The sequence below is a fragment of the Anguilla anguilla genome, chromosome 11 (genome assembly GCF_013347855.1).
Source record: "Anguilla anguilla isolate fAngAng1 chromosome 11, fAngAng1.pri, whole genome shotgun sequence".
NCBI lineage: Eukaryota > Metazoa > Chordata > Actinopteri > Anguilliformes > Anguillidae > Anguilla > Anguilla anguilla.
The window spans coordinates 14,582,342-14,598,490 of NC_049211.1; the positions used below are offsets into that span (position 1 = coordinate 14,582,342).

A 16,149-nucleotide genomic window follows, 5' to 3' on the forward strand; every position below is an offset into this window, starting at 1 on the left:
GTGGAGCAAATACATGGTCAGTCTTTTTACTCTTTGAAGCCAGGTTACCCACCTCTGATATATATATATATATATATATATATATATATATATATATATACATATAAATAAATATATAGTCTGGCTATTCTGCCCATAACTCTTATTGTCTGCCTCTTGTCTACCTATCTATGGAATTCATTGATAGATATTTATACTGTAGCCATCAGAGGCAATGGCCCATTTAAAATTTGACAAAATATCTGCTTTACCAGCAACTCAATTATTTCCACATTTTGTAATTTAAGGACAGATGTTATATTACATCGTATGACATTCATCTAGCATATGCTTTTATATCTTACAGTGTATATGGTCATATCTCACCTTATTATTTTCTTTCATTTAAAAAAAGGATTAGTTCAGTGCTTCCAGCTTTTGCTTTTTTATCATTGCAGCCCACCACCCATTACTATTCTCTTATTCAAGACACTTAACCAGTGGGGTAGGGGTCCCATTGCATCCCATAGATGACACATAGTGCTGCTTGATCACCGATGCCTCAGTCTTCTGAGATGAGTCAGTACTGCAGCTCTATCTAAAGGTGGGAAAGGTAGCATGGTGCATGAAGGGAGGAGTGACTGCCAGGTCTGGTTCATGTAACGCTGGCCCTTCAGTGGGTGTGAAGTACTGTTGCACAGGCCGTGATACGTGTTCACGCATAGCAAGAGCTCCTGGCCTGGCCATGCTGACCCTACAGGGTCGGAGGTCATAAGTAATCCTCTCTACGGCTGAAGAACGATATGGAGACAAGCTTTTCCCCCTCGCTGGGTAATGCCATTCCGTTTTATTTTGTAGTATTGTAATTGGGAATGTTTACAGCATTTGCAAGCCATGGGTAGGGTATATTGAGTTGTTTATGATTCTTTCTGGACAATGAACAATTCAACAGTCTGTAATCGATTGCAATAGGAAATCAAGCCAACCCTTTGTGTATACACATGGAAAGTGAATTGCTTTATCAGTGACAAAGTACATTTTGTGTTAGGCTTATCATGTTTAAACATATTTTTCAGCAAAACTCTAATTCAAATGGTATTGTATATTTTCATGAGTATATGTTATGCCCTCATGTTAGTACTCTGATTGTCTTTATTATTATTATCTTAAAGGTGATGTTTTTTTTTTTTCTTGCCACCATCTTCACCACTGTGCCTGTCTCTTTGATATTATTTTTGTTGTTCGTTGTTTTGTCCCAGATATTGTGGAGTAATACGTCAAAATGAGACATTAGCATGCTGTTGTCATTTATACGACTCTGTAAAACATTTTATGCCGTTGACGTGAAATTGTTCTGTTTTGTTCAGGAGCAAAGGCAGCACAATTGGATGATTATTATTCCATATGAAATATTCTGTATGGGGTGTTTGCGGTCTCCATGGCGACTAAATACAGTGCTCATAACCCCCTGCCCCTGATCAGAATGGGGGAAATGAAAGGAGTGGAAAAATAGCACAGACCAGAGCAGAGCGCACACTATTTGAAATAGATAAGGTGAGCTGAAACCTGCTAGTTTAAATGCATGAAGCGAAATCGGCGTGCACATGCTATTATCTGCGCAGATTTCAGCTACTAGAAGCTGCGGCGGTGCTTCTTGGGGAATAATCCAAAACATAACAAGCCCTATTGAGGGGATTTTCCCTTTGACAGAACCCACCCATCCACTGCAACTTTCACCACCATGATAATCAGTGAGGAACGCATAACATGGATGAACATTCAAAGGCATTCTTTTAAAACCTGAAAATCATTCAAACCCATATTAATATAATTTATATATCATATAAAATCTAAACAAACATATTTTTGGGGATATTATAATTAAAATAGAATAATTTTATTTATTTGGATAGCCTCTTCTTTACAAAGCATAAAATACAAGCAGGAAAATATGACCTGCGGTTATTTGGCCTCAATCACCTGTTCTTCCTGAAAGATAGCAGAGAGGGGCTGTTGTGGTACCAGCCAGGTCAGAGGTGAAACAGTGAAACTGCCCCATGTCCAGAGCTCAGCTTTCCTGCTGAGCCAGAGCATGACCTGGAAGTGCTCACAGACATGACTGAGGGGGGAGGGGGGTCTGCTGTGAAGCACTCAAACTGACCCTCGTACCCCCTTTCATGTTGGAGAGCAAGCATGCATGCTAATGTTGCTGTGTCACCGTGTCATTTTTCGGTGGCCGAACAGCAAGAAATGTTTTAAAATGTAACCAAAATGCGACTTAATTTCATTGGGGCAGTTAATTGCATATTCATACGTAATGAATCAGGATTTTCAAAATTGTAAATAATTAATCTGAGCATTAGCACTTAAAATAACACTCAGCAATGAGGTCATTAAGAACGTTTCTACTTAATTCCCCATGTATGCATTTCTTGTCGTGCCACTAATCCGGTTTATAAGAGCAACCCTGGCACATTGGTTGTGATCATTTTCCTTCTCCAGGGCTCTGTGCCCCCATCCCCCCTCCGTACATCCACCCCAATCCCCACCCCCACCCCCATATACCCCTCTCCTCCCCTGCCTGATATTCTGGAGCTTGTTCAAACATACTATTGTGCGGAGTAAATAAATTACACTCGGCTCCTTTGGTCTTTTCGGACCAGCAGGCTGCATTCTGAGCAGCTGGCCGGGATAATGGGCTCATGCGGGAGGACAGGGCCGCGGCCTTGGGCTCCAGGCGGGTACCACACACTCTGCTGTCCTCCTGGATTCTGTGTCCCTCTGTTTCAGTTCCCCTGCCCACCTCCCCTCCCCATCATCCAGTCTTTTGTTACTGCATTCCATTCTCTTGTTCTCCCTGGAGTATACAGAGCACTTTGTTTAGATTGCACAAAGTTTTTTAGAAAATGCAGGCAGGACAATGGCAAATGGCAATAAAGAGCTGGGGGTTGGGGGAATGGAAATTGACCAGAATTGTTTTGTTTTTTTTCAGATCTCCGTTTCATTGTGTGCATTTGTTTTTATGTGTGTGCATATATCTTGTAGCATGCACTGTATTATTTGTATGAGAAGATTAAGTATACTTCCACTGACCTAGCTTGCCTGCAGTTCAGCTGTACCTGAGTGCAATACATGTATTCTCCAGACTGGCCAAGGAATAGCAAGCTGTGGGCTAACCACAGATGCTTCGTTTTCGTATAAGCTCAGTGTAACAGCTCGGTGAAATGATGTCTCCAACCATCAATTCAGCTAACCTAAGCCTCCAGGAGATCTTCTCACTGTAAGCTGTGTTTCACTGCATGCACAGCACTTAGATGGCTCGCTGTGTCAGACCCTGCCATGATGTTTGCACCACAAACAAGCTATATGTATACACAGATATGCTCTAGCCATCTCCAAGGCTAAGAGGCTGCAAGTAATATTACCAATGCCTTTGATCTCACTAGGTTGCAAACCAGTCACTGAAATAAAGACTGAACACTGAGCCCTGATCTGATTTCATTACCAGATTGACGTGAACATATTATATTACCAGCCCATGACCAGATTCTCCTAAACATTCAAACTGTGGGGCATGCGGGGGTCGTGACGGACTTTGGTGTGCTGTTATTTACAGTATATGTGTTCTGTGGCCCCGTGGGTGGATGGGTATAATGGCAGGATTAGTCCCTGCATGCAGGTCTCCCTCTCCAGTACTCCCCCTGCAGCCCTTGATCTTTTCCATCTCATTTTTTTTCTGTGAATTGCTTTTGTTCTTTTCATCTTGTTAGGCTCCATTGTCAGAAATACCAGAGAGCTGGTCGAAGAGCAGTGTTCTTCACAGTGCCTCCATTAACATGTGTGGATCGATGCTCCTTGTTGCTGCTGCAAACTCATTTATTTCACAGTAAGAATGAATTTTGAAATGAACTTTATCTCTGCAGAGATTTCCATCAATAGATATGGGGTGTGTAGCAATTCAATTTCCCCCAACCGGCCGTGATGTAAAAGAACCTTCATTATTTAAAGCAGAAAAAATGAGGCAACATATGTGCTCATCTTTTTTTTTTTTTTTCTATTTTCCCCCTCCTCGGCACATGAGCAGATTTGTGTATATTTGCTCTTGCACATCTCCCCCCTTCTCCTGTAATGTGTTCAAAGCCACAGTGGAGAGAGCGAGAAAAAATAGAGTGTCATTTCCTTCATTTGCATGCAGGCATGAGCATGAACATTTCAGGCCTTCAAAGTTTCAATCTCGCCCGCTCAGATCCCAGCGAGTGTGCCTGACAGACGTGAGCCACGCTGGCTGGAATACTAAGTGTCTCTGTGTGTTTATACAGCTCCACAGACCCCCACCCCCACCTCTCTCAGTCACATGCACATACACGCACACACCTACACACAGGCGCACATACATGCACACACACCTAAACACATGCACACATACATGCACACACACCTACACACAGGCGCACATACATGCACACGCACCTAAACACATGCACACATACATGCACACACACCTACACACAGGCGCACATACATGCACACACACCTACACACAGGCGCACATACATGCACACGCACCTAAACACATACACACATACATGCACACACACCTACACACATGCACACACACCTACACACAGGCGCACATATATGCACACGCACCTAAACACATACACACTTACATGCACACACACCTACACACATGGACACATATATACACACACACACCTATAATACACACATGCACACACATATACACACACATGCACACATGCACACACACACACACACCCCTACTCACAAATGAAAACACGGTTGCAGCCCACATGCACAACGCACATATTCAAACATACACCCGTGCACTGTATGCACAGCATCTAAATTGGATTACCCCTATAAACAACAATTTGAGTAGACTCAGAAAAGGAATATACTGTATTTCATTTGCGCAGACGTCCTTCTTTCATATTACATACTCCGTAACGCACCGATGCACAGTGCAGTGTTCTGCAAGCATCTGTGTTACATGACTGCGCCTCAGACAGCCGCAGTCTCCTCAGGGGGACTTGGAGCAGTGACCTTTGCATCAGGAGTGAGGTGCTCTAACAACTGTATCACATGTACCCTTCAAACCGTCAGCTGATATTGCCCATATCTCTATACAGGCTCGCTGCATGTTTATGAACATTGATCCTGTGCCTTTTTTTCAGTATTGGTTGCACTTGCTTGTGTAAGCTCTTTATTTCCATTGTATTTCGTTGCTTCAGAGTTAGCAGTTGTGTGCTATTGTATGATATTTGGATGCTTGTGACTTTACACCATAAAAGCTGATCTGTGTGAGGTTTAAAGGTGTATGTCAGTGGTTCCTTGAGGTCTTCACTCTAAGCCTAATAAAGCACACCTCATTCAGAAGCAAGAGATCTTGTTCAGCTGCTAATTAGTATAGTCAGGTGTTTAACATGAGAGTTGAAATGAAAACCTACAGGATGGTAGACCACCAGGAGCAGGGTGGGTTACGACGGGTGTATGTGTAGCGGGTTGCTGAAGCAGAGGGGAGGGCCACAGAGCAGAGGGGCTTTGTCATTGAGAGGTTGGGTTAATGTGTATAGTCTGGGTCCTGAACGCTGAATAAAGGCCCTAGCAGGTGCTGAGCTTGGCTTTGTCATCGCATCCAACTGTTTGTTTGCTCGAAAACAAGCTGAATGCTCTTTTCCACCCAAGAAAAGAAAACTTTCTAGCATTCCTGTCTCAACGCATAGTCCTAACAGCACCATGCCACAGACAGCAGGTGTTGCACAGAAAATGAGAGAGATTAAAAGAGAATGACAGGTTCATTCCCTGTCTCCTGTACCCAGGCCTTCTGTATGCACAGATGCAGTTGATAGTGCTCACCTGTTGACTCTGTTCAGTAAAGGTCAAGATATATTTTTTTCAGCTGATCTTTCAGTGCTCAGCAGTCTGCTTTTAAAAACACTGAACACACAATGGAAGAGCTTGCATCAGGTGTAGAGCAGAATCTTCTGCTTCTGCGAAGGGTGATCTCATTCATCTCATCTTGTGGTTTGTTACAAAGCCCCTGACTGATCAGGCATATCCTATTTAGTGTGCCAGGGCTAATCACAGGAGAGGCACATTTCAAACCCTTGATATTTAGCAAATTCTTTATTTTCTTTAGTAACCAACTTGATTCATGCCTGTGAGATCAGGTCTGTCCTGTGCATCTTGTACAGGGTGCGCTCTGGAAAGAGTTCAACAGGGAAATTCCGTCTTTAAGAAAAGGGGCAGTGAAACTAGTTTCCCCAGACAATGGAATCTCTGCTCCTGATAATCTAGCGACAGCCATCTTGTCCACTGCTTTTCGAGGGAACTCTGTTTGCGCTTCCTCCCGCAGCTGCGTTTTAAGGTAGAGGTTTGCGGTGTGCCAGTTGCCCTCTTCCCTTCCCTTCCCCTGTTTTACGGCTCTGCCTGTGAAGAGAGCGGCGCACGGTCTCTGGCTCCTGCGGCTCCTTCGTTTAGCTAGCTGCTAAAAAGGCATGCAGGGCTGTTTGTGCCTTTCCTCCTGGGTGAGAGGCTTGCGTATGCCTCGGAGCCAAAAGCAATGACTAACTGCCAGCATGTATAAACACTTTTACTGGTGTTATTCTGAGGGAGGAGAGATAATTCAATCTGGTGTGGGGCTTATTGGCTGGTAATGAAGATCGCTGCCAAACGCGTGGCACATTCGCAGTGAGCTGCTGCTGCTGATGATAATCATCCAGAATCATGTAGCTGCCTATTGTGGCATGAAGCACAGCCATTCAGACGGCCCCCACCCCCGAGGTCCTGTGCAATATGTGCACCCTCTCCGGAATGACAATGACCAATAATGCATACAGCTCATTTTTTTCTATCAAGCACTCTGTTTATTCCTTAAATGATGGAGGGAAAATTGGACACTTTGCCGCAACAAAACTCCAGCAGCTGTTGGTAATCGCCTTCTGTACACTGCACAGCGACCACCGTCGGGTGTGAGCGTGTTGAGGGGAGGGGGGTGAGGAATACACGGAGTAGCGTAGAAAACACCATTAAGAGAAAATGATAGCTCTGTCCCTGAAACTCCATTACACAAGAAACACTTTAAAGAGTGTACTCGCTTCATTACAGGGCCCATGAATTATTCATGGGTCCCACTTCTTTTTTAAGCCTTCTGTTTAAACTGGAGGAGAGCCAGTTGGAGAGAGACGAGGAGAGGAGGAGAACCTTGCGCCTCACTGAGAACCCTCCCTGTGCTGAGGGGCTGACGGAGAGCGGGAGAGAGATAGGGAGAGAGAGAAAGGGAGAGAGCGTGCAGGCTGTGTGTCTGAGCGGGTGGGGGGGGGGGGGGGGGGGTTGGGGGGGGGCGGGGGGCGAGCGTGTCACAGCATGCATGTTGGAGGAAAGCGTGGCGGGCTGAGGGCGTGGCGTGACACTGCCCCCCGATCTGTGTTGTGACTGCTTCAATTACCCATCAGGCAGTGTCTCTTCGTCCTGAGAGCACAATCACAAGACAGATGAATGAAGTCAGAGCGTCTTCTTCTCTCTTTTCTTTTCCTGAGCCTCATCCTCCCTCCTCCTGGCCATGTTACCTTTCCGCGGACGCATAAACCTGTGCATGAGCAGCCTTGGCATCCTCACAGCTGGATAGGAAAAGCCTCATGGGGGGTTTACAAGCATGTCCTACAAGACATTCATCAGGCACCCCGATGTGCTCTTAGAGTATTTCCCAGAAATGATTGCAAGCTTCAAAAGAAGGAGGTCTTCACATGGCTGAATAATAAATATTTGCAACATCTAACCAGTCACTTTCCCTATGTTAATTGTTTTGCTGTAAACGAGCCCCAGCACCTTTTAATGAACTATACTGGATGACACAAGTCTGTGTGATTCTCTTATTTATACACAGCCCCTCGCCAGCGTAGGTCCTCTGAGGTGGGACAGTGATGGATGAGCCAAATAGAAGGTCATATTTAGCACGGAGCATTCCAAACAGGCACCTCTCATACAGTAAGTAATGTGTGGAGGGGGAGGGGTGTAAGGGCATATTTCAGGACTGTCAAAACGAGCTGCGCTGGAGTAGCACGAGAGGTAAGAATGCTAGTCACAGCGCTGTGCGAAATAGAACTCCTGCATGGACGAGTGTATCCTGCTGATAGCATACATTGCCCTTCCCCCAGTTATTTTTCTATACCATAATGCAATTTGCATACAGATGCCCTCAAAAATCCCCCACTTTGTACCAGCTGAAGGGAAGGTCCTGAGCCCATGGTAACAGGGACATGTGCAGCCACCCAAAAATGTGCAGCCATTAGTCCACAGTGACGGCCTCAAGTCTGAGCACTCCGGGAGCCCAGGTGGCCCCATAATTGCCATTGATATTTGGGGATTCTTGTTTTTTGTTGGTTTTTTTTCCAAACCCCCCCCCCCCCCTTTCTACTTTCCCCTTTACAGTCTGTAATCTGACGTGAAACAAGGGGAACACATGGCTTGAGTTAATGTGGGGAGCCATGTCCCGACTGCTGGAATGGGAGGGGTGGCGGGGTGCAGGGGGGAGGGCGTGATCATTGCTGCTGCACCCTGCAGAGAGACATGGAGGGTGAGGTGGTGGAGGAGGGAGTCAGAAGTGAAAGGCTTGTAATAAGGCATGCTTAGGGTGTGGGGAGGGGGGAGGGGTGGCTGTATCTTGAGTAAGATTTGGAGGGTTTGCGGTAACCAGTGTTTGAGGATCTGGATGTGCAACACCCCCCACCCATAGTTTTCATTTTCACTTTTTGAAACAAGCCACCTAATACTCCAGGACATCTGCTAAGCTGATTTTCCAGGGCTTAGTGGTACGACCGGCTTATCAAAGATATTTGGTACAATAGCATCTATTGCTAAAAGAGACATTCTCTGTAGTATTTATGCATTACTTACTGTCATTAAGTTTGCAAGTTTTATAACTATGTGCAGTCGTTGTTGTTTTTTTGTTTGTTTTTTTGTTTGTTTTTTTTTTGTACACAGAAGTGTGGTTCCCTCTATTTTCCTTTCCTTTCTACCCAGAAAAGTCAAGCATTTTCTTTTTACTTGAACTTTTCACTTTTTTGCCAAGCACTGCATATTACAGCCTTTATGCAATGTTCTTTGTTGTATTAATTTGTAGCAAACGATGCATTCTTTAATAACTCTCATAAACTGAGCAAACATAATTGTCCCCCTACTGAAGCAATAATTTGCTTTTGCTCAGACACAAAATGAGACTTCAGCACCGACAAAGGACAGTTTTTAAAACCCTGGCCTTAATTATTATTTTTTCCACCAGATTGATTTGATTGCTGTAGATTCAGGACTCTACATTTAAATTCTTTTTTTTTTTTTAAACCAAAGGTTTCTCTTTTTTTTGTCTGCCAACTAAGGTTTTCTTTTTTTCTTTTTTTTTAAGAAAGAGAGGAGAGCTGCATCGGTCTGATTTTCACCACGGTGACAGCTGGGCCCAGTAGCCAGGGCCTTTCTTTCACGCACAAAGCCCATTAAGTATGCCACTCACTCAATGGCCTGGCGGCCTCAAATTGCTGCAAGCTCCACCCAAAAGTGTGGCGGCCTTTGTCATTGTAATCAGGCCTTGTTTGTGGAGTGCTGCCTGTATTTACCGCTGCTCAGACCCCTTATTTACCCAGCCTGCTGCTGCCGCTGCTGCAGCACAGGGAGGGGCAGGGAGGGAGCGGGGCGGGGGGTTGGGCTTTGGCAGAGGGGAGGCTGTTCCCGCTAGGCCTGGCCATCAGGCAGATAGAGACGAGATGCCTTTTGGCAGGGCTGACCCAGCTCCCCTGCAGCCCTGTAGATCTGTCGGTGAAAGGCCCGCAGATGACATTCATGAGGCCTGGCAACCGGACCAGACTGTGCTCTGCAGTTTACTGAAACTGCAAACTGGGGTCGGGGGCAGAGGGGAGCTGGAGGCAGCAACAGAGATGCATTGTTGTCGGTCTTTTTTTCTGTCTGACCCTCCTCCATATGTACAGTAATATCTCTGATACTAGCAGTAGCAACTCCACCTCTTCTGCTGCTTCTACTACCACTAATATTTATGCTACTCGTTCTCATACTCATGATAGTGATGGTGATGACAATTATGAGTATTTCCTTGGCTAGGAATGTAAGGCTGAGTTCAAATATAATTTAACTAATGCAATAAATTTTTTATATTATCTTAAAAGAAAATTAATTATATAAGTGGTATATGAAGTTCTGCATCAGTGAGATAAATAATTATTTTTTAATCAGTTGTGATTTGTTTCAGGCTTTTATTCACCATTTATTCAGAAGATTCAGGCAATGATAAAGCCTGCATGTCATCCTCATCTTTCCATAACACGGTTATTGCGGCATTAAACTATTTAAAGCAGCATTTTCATTTTTTTGATTTTTTTTTAATAAAAGCTAAGTAGAAGAGGAAAAAAGGAGCAGACACTGATACTATTAAATATTTTGGGGAAAAAAAACTAGTTTCAGGCAGCTGAGAGACTCCATTGTTGTCTGTACATCAGAGCAATGAAGTCATCAATGGAGCACAATGTCTTTCAGCTCTCTGAAATCTCATTCTGAGAGAGTAGCATCACAGAGGAGCCCTGCTTTGTGCACAACTACGGGTGCAACCTGAGCCACTTCTGCTCCGCTACCTCTCCCAGTTCTTTCTGATAATCAGTCAAAGCCAGGCTCTTGGTGGCTATGCAACACATGCGGCATTTACATTGTATTTATTTTTTCATTATTACCTTTCACTATTATTTTTTTCATTATTATCCTGTATTCTCCAAAATTATATATATATAACGAATTGAAAGATTTGTAATTAAAAAACTATTTTGGAAGTTCTCATTTTAGTCATTTTGTGTACACTTAGGTCTGTGTTTGCTTAAACTTTCTATTCCTCTCCCAGACAGCTGGGGGGCATGTCAGAGTTCAGGGACTCGTTCTATAGCATCATGGGGTGGAATGGGAGTGAAAGCCTTCTCTTGGGGGGCTTAAAGTTAATAGGTTAATGAGTGTTCGAGGTTCAGGAATAATATAAGGGGGTGTCTGGCATTCTCAGATAAAACCTTCCAGAGACATTAGCAAGGCCAGCACTCTTTTAGGGAGAAAAGCATTCATTGTGAGGGCACAGAGAAAGCAAATTTAATAAGCAGTGAATCCATTACATGTTCTTTCCCCCTTTTTTGCCATAGCAACAGCAACGAGGGTGCATTGAGACACCACAGCGAAGGGCATCATTATCTACCGGGCCATCTGTTATAGGGGAGGACAATTCCAACTCATTTGAATCGGTGCAAGGTCCAGCATTTACTTAGGATGTACACTGTAAGAAAGCATGCATTTGCAGGAATAATAATAGATTGCAGCAACTACCACTGAGAGGAAGACAGAGAGAGAAAGAGAAAGTCGAGCGTCAGCAGCCTGGTTTCTCTGCCTCTTTTTTGCGAGAGTACAAACGGAAACGCGATCCCTCGCCGCACTCTCTTGAGTGTTTGAACATTTTATTGCATGCCCAGAGCTGCAAATAAGTGTCATCTTCCACACTGCATGCTCTATGTAGGCCGAGACTTTGAGGTCAATTTTCTCTAATGGGTTTGTTGAGTGATGATCCACCTTCTCCAGGTCGCTAGCAAAAGCCACCTAAAGGGGGTTGGGTAAATGAAAAGGAAAACATGCATTTCTCTTTCGCATTATGCTGATAAACGTGGCTGCCGTTTCTAGTACTACCCTTGGTGACTGCATTGTGAATGGCTGTCTTTTTATTTTTAAAAAAAACCCCAAACATTTACATCTGAAAGATAAAAATAGTAGATAAAAATTTTAACTAACGTTTTAACAAAAAATCTTTACAAACAAATGTGAGGCTCGATTAATAATAGCAGACCCACATTTAGGTGACCTATCTTGTTTGGTGTGTTTTATTTTTCTCATCCTTCCTCTTAGATGAGGCTCACCGTGCAGTCCAATACCCCATTACAATATTGTAGAATGTCTAAACAGTGTCTCATGCGGTTATTTTTAACATTTTAATTAAAAGAAAAATGTATATAAAAACATAAACTGCCATATAAATAAGTGCAGGCAGTGGTGATATGTTTTAAAACACTGCAGGTGTTGCTCATAAGCATTTATTTCTACTGCTCTCATTAAATAGCACAGTCACATCCTGCATAGGTGACACAATGTTTTTTAGCCACTGTGAGCTTTTAAAAAGTGAGTTTGAGAATGTACGTGACTAAGATGAGAGGTCAGGTTTGATTAATAACATGCTGTTGTCACTTGATAGAACAAATGAGCTTCCCTGTCTCTGAATGCATCTGATGAAGTTTCCTATTTGTGGGGGGGGATGCTGCTCTATTCTTCTGTGACACACACATTCACAGCACTGAAACAACTGCCTGCTAGAGGAAGCATTTTCCATGCTGATGTAGAGGTAGAAAAGATTGATGTGTTTAGCAGTAGGGCGACGGTGGTGTGAGAGGTTTGAGTCGACCCAAAGGGAGAAGGATTCACTCTCTGGGGTTCATTCTTGAACGAGACAACCTACAATCCAAAACAAACAACAAAACATCTACTGTACTGGGAAAACACGAAATGCAAAAGACTTCAAACCAAGCTCCAAAAAATGTGTTTTTGGCACACTCACTCTAGAAGATAATAATTTACTTAGCTGAATATACTGAAGCAGAGTGAGTTTCTGTTTGAGCACAAATTTATTTTTGTTCTTTTATCCAACCTGATCTGCAATATGTATTCAAAGATACATTGCACATGTGAACTTGATAAAGCCCATATTGTCAGCTGTAAAGCTCAGACGCTGGACTGCAGAGAGATAATAAGTGGCCGCTGTCTGCACATACTGTTCTGTGCTTCAGCAAATTAATGACGGATGTTGGTTATTTGGGACCTACACATATAACTAACCACTCTAAAGGGACAAAAAAAATCACAATGTAATGGAAACTTTTTTATTTTATTTTTTTATTTTGTTCTAACTGTCTTGCAGCAAACCTCTGCATGTTATACATACAAAATACAGGCTATGGGCCAAAGTTTTCTTTCTAAATTTTCAAGACCGAACAAAACGTCTAACTCTAATTCTATAGATGCAGTGTGAGCACTCTATTTCAGGTACACTGTGGAAAAATGAATTCCATTAATCTGCTAAATACAACACACAGTATAACATGGATGGCACTTCCTGTAATGTGAGATGCCCATGACCAGATCAGAATCAAGCAATGAGTCAAGCCAACTTTGCCTCTTCCGCAACTTTTGTGTAACACATGGTGACGCCACTCACTCTGGAGTGGTAACTTTATCCAGCATTGTCACTAACACCCCCTTCCATCCTCTTTGCTTGCAATCAATAAGAGATCAGGTCAATGTGGTCACTGCTTTTTAGAAGTAACTCCCATAGGAACTTACTGTACTGATCATGCAAATAATCTGACTTCATTGTAAACATGGTTGAACTCAAAATGCTGTCAATATTTTAATTTTGTACTTATGTGGGACATCACCAATATCAAGACACCGCAAGTAAGAAAAAAAAATATTTTTAAGGAAGCCAAAGCGTTCCTTGTACACTATAACTAAGTGAATAAGTCCAAAGGGATCAATGTAGTTTATCAAATGTACTCGATCTGAATTGATTAAACACTGAATATTTTATTGTGCACAGTGGGTGCTGTGAAATATATGATGGACTTGTTCTTCAAAATATATGGTTCATTGTGCTTTTAGTTTGCCAATGTTGTTTTCAGACCTGTATGTGCCTGTTGTTCACTTTTGTATGCATACGCGCTTGTTGGACATTGTTCATTTATTATTTTTTTCATATCATTTCTGAAGAGGGTGGATGTTTATAGTGATTAATAATAAATTGTTTTATTTGTTTTTATCATCTAGACAATGACGTTTTTTTTGTTTTTTTTTTTTGTTTTTTTTTTGGTTTTTTAATAACTACATACACCACACAAAAAAGAAGGTGTTATATTAAATGTGAAAGCAGTTGACAAAAGCTGGGTTGAAGAAACTAGTTTGGCTTCCTCTCTGACTTGTGGAAGACACCACATGCCTTTTGTGTTCGTATTCAATGGCCATTGTAAAAAGTTCAGAGAATGCGTGGCCGTGATTGGCTAACATGATTGGCTGCATTCAGATACAATTACTTGCTCGACTGCCTCTGATTGGCTTGGCGCAGAACAGTCGCTACCCCTGACGCCACCCAACTCCCCCCGCACGGATAAGTTGTATGCTGTTGGCAGTAACTTTTTCAAGAATTAAGATAACTTTTCAGCACTGATGGTCGTGCGTGGAAGAAGAAACGCCGCAAACATGAAGCTCTGTGGAACTTTTCTAGGTTTGTTTTCACTTTTTCAAGTACTTTGTCTTACTCTGCGCGGTGACGTCTTTACTGTTCTATTTGAAACATTTGAGACTATAGGTTTAAGGAAAGAGGTGAGAGTTCTGATTTAGTTTTTATATATTTAAAGGAATTGCATTTAGTCTACTTAATTATTGTCAGTTCTAATTCAGTTCAGCTCTGTGAAAAGTCGTTTAATGTGATGACAATTGAAAAACTAATAGGCAACTGTTTGGCGTTGCTTAGCACGGAGACTGTGATTTAGTAATATGAAAAAAGCAATTTTTAGACTGAAATTTTCTTGTGAGTTGAAAAGGTCGAATGTCGTATGCAAAACTTTTAGATTTTGTGCAATTTACCCAAAAATGTAGGATTTGGAATCAAAGGCGATAATTATGACAACATGAGAATGAAACATGAGCACTTGTTGATACGTTTAGAACAAAGACTTTTTAATGTTGATTCGTTGTGCTAATTAGATTTCTGGAAAAGTTAGAGCCTCTGACAAATGGATTGTTAAACGCCCCGAACTAAGTGTGTTTAGCTAATATCTGATTTTATGGCTTCCACCTTGCTATTTTGTTTACTTCCGTGGGAATGCCTTAGGCTTAGCGTTTTGTGCCTTAACCATAACTGCTGTACGTTAAAAGTTTGCAACTATTCGCCTATTGGAACTGACCTCTTCAGAATTTCTAAAACTCTTTTTCCAAGCACAAGTGAGTAGACAAAAGAAAGTTTGTGTTCTCTGGGATCTATGGAGACAATGCCAGCCCGCAGGCTTATTAAAAGTTCTCTCTCTCTCTCTCTCTCTCTCTCTGTCAGCTTGTTCCATCTGTCGAGGGACTTCGTAGGGCTGGGCTTCCATAATACGGGCGCTCAGCTGGCACCGTATGCAATATTTATATAGGCCGACGGCCGTCATAATATAGCCCCATCACTAATTGTAGTCTGCTGCGTCGGGGCTGCCCATCTGCATCTAAGCTTTAAGAATTGGCTCAGAGGGGGAAAAAAGTGTCCCAGCTGGTAACCGAAGAAGTACAGACTCATTAAATATGCAAAAACTTCTGAATTGTCCTTCGAAACTTCTGAACAGTTTGAGTACAGTCTTTCGACAGACGAATTACAAACACAATGGGACTGATTACCACTAGGACGTAAATTATAGCTGTATTGATGTATATCAAAGCTGTCTAAGCGTAATTACTGACTATTTTGTCTACCTATTTGTCCTCAAAAACTCGCATATTCATGCACAAACCAAAGTTATGACAATGCCATTATTATACATAGACTGGTAAAATTGTTACTGGTGATGTTATTGTTATTTCTGCTGCTATTGTCGCTGCTGATTTTTCTCGTTCTTGCAATTTTCTGTGATTTAATATGGACCTCGTGAATGGCAGCTTCATTGAACAGAAACCAATGGTTTTTGCAAAATGATTGAGTTTATTGTTGAGTCTTGCTGATTTACAGGCATTCTCAAGAGTGCCCACTTCTTACTGTTTTCATGTTAGAATTAATAATATCACATTGGCTTTTGGTATGAGGTTTGAAGAACAACAACAACAACAACAATACTACTACTACTACTACTACTACTACTACTACTACTAATAATAATAATAATAATAATAATAATAATAATAATAATAATAATAATAATTCGTATTATTATTATTGTTGCTGTTGTTGCTGTATCGTTGTTGTGATATTATTATTATTATTATTATTATTATTATTATTGTTGCTGTTGTTGTTGTTTTTATTATTATTATTCGTATACGTATAGA

At 42.2% G+C, this 16,149-nt stretch overlaps 1 protein-coding gene across 11 annotated transcripts in view; it reads left to right on the forward strand.

The window, feature by feature from the left end:
• Positions 1–16,149, forward strand: part of myt1b (myelin transcription factor 1b) — a 66,605-nt gene that overhangs the window by 18,151 nt on the left and 32,305 nt on the right. For 8 of the 11 annotated variants that reach the window (XM_035382629.1, XM_035382630.1, XM_035382639.1 and 5 more), the window contains exon 1: positions 14,242–14,356. The exons of 1 other annotated variant lie outside the window; for it this stretch is intronic. In XM_035382629.1, the coding sequence (XP_035238520.1) occupies positions 14,299–14,356 (58 nt within the window). In that variant the 5' untranslated portion in view covers positions 14,242–14,298. Of the gene's footprint in view, positions 1–14,241; positions 14,357–16,149 lie in introns of those variants that run through there. 2 more of the 11 variants (XM_035382632.1, XM_035382636.1) reach the window with 1 other exon arrangement.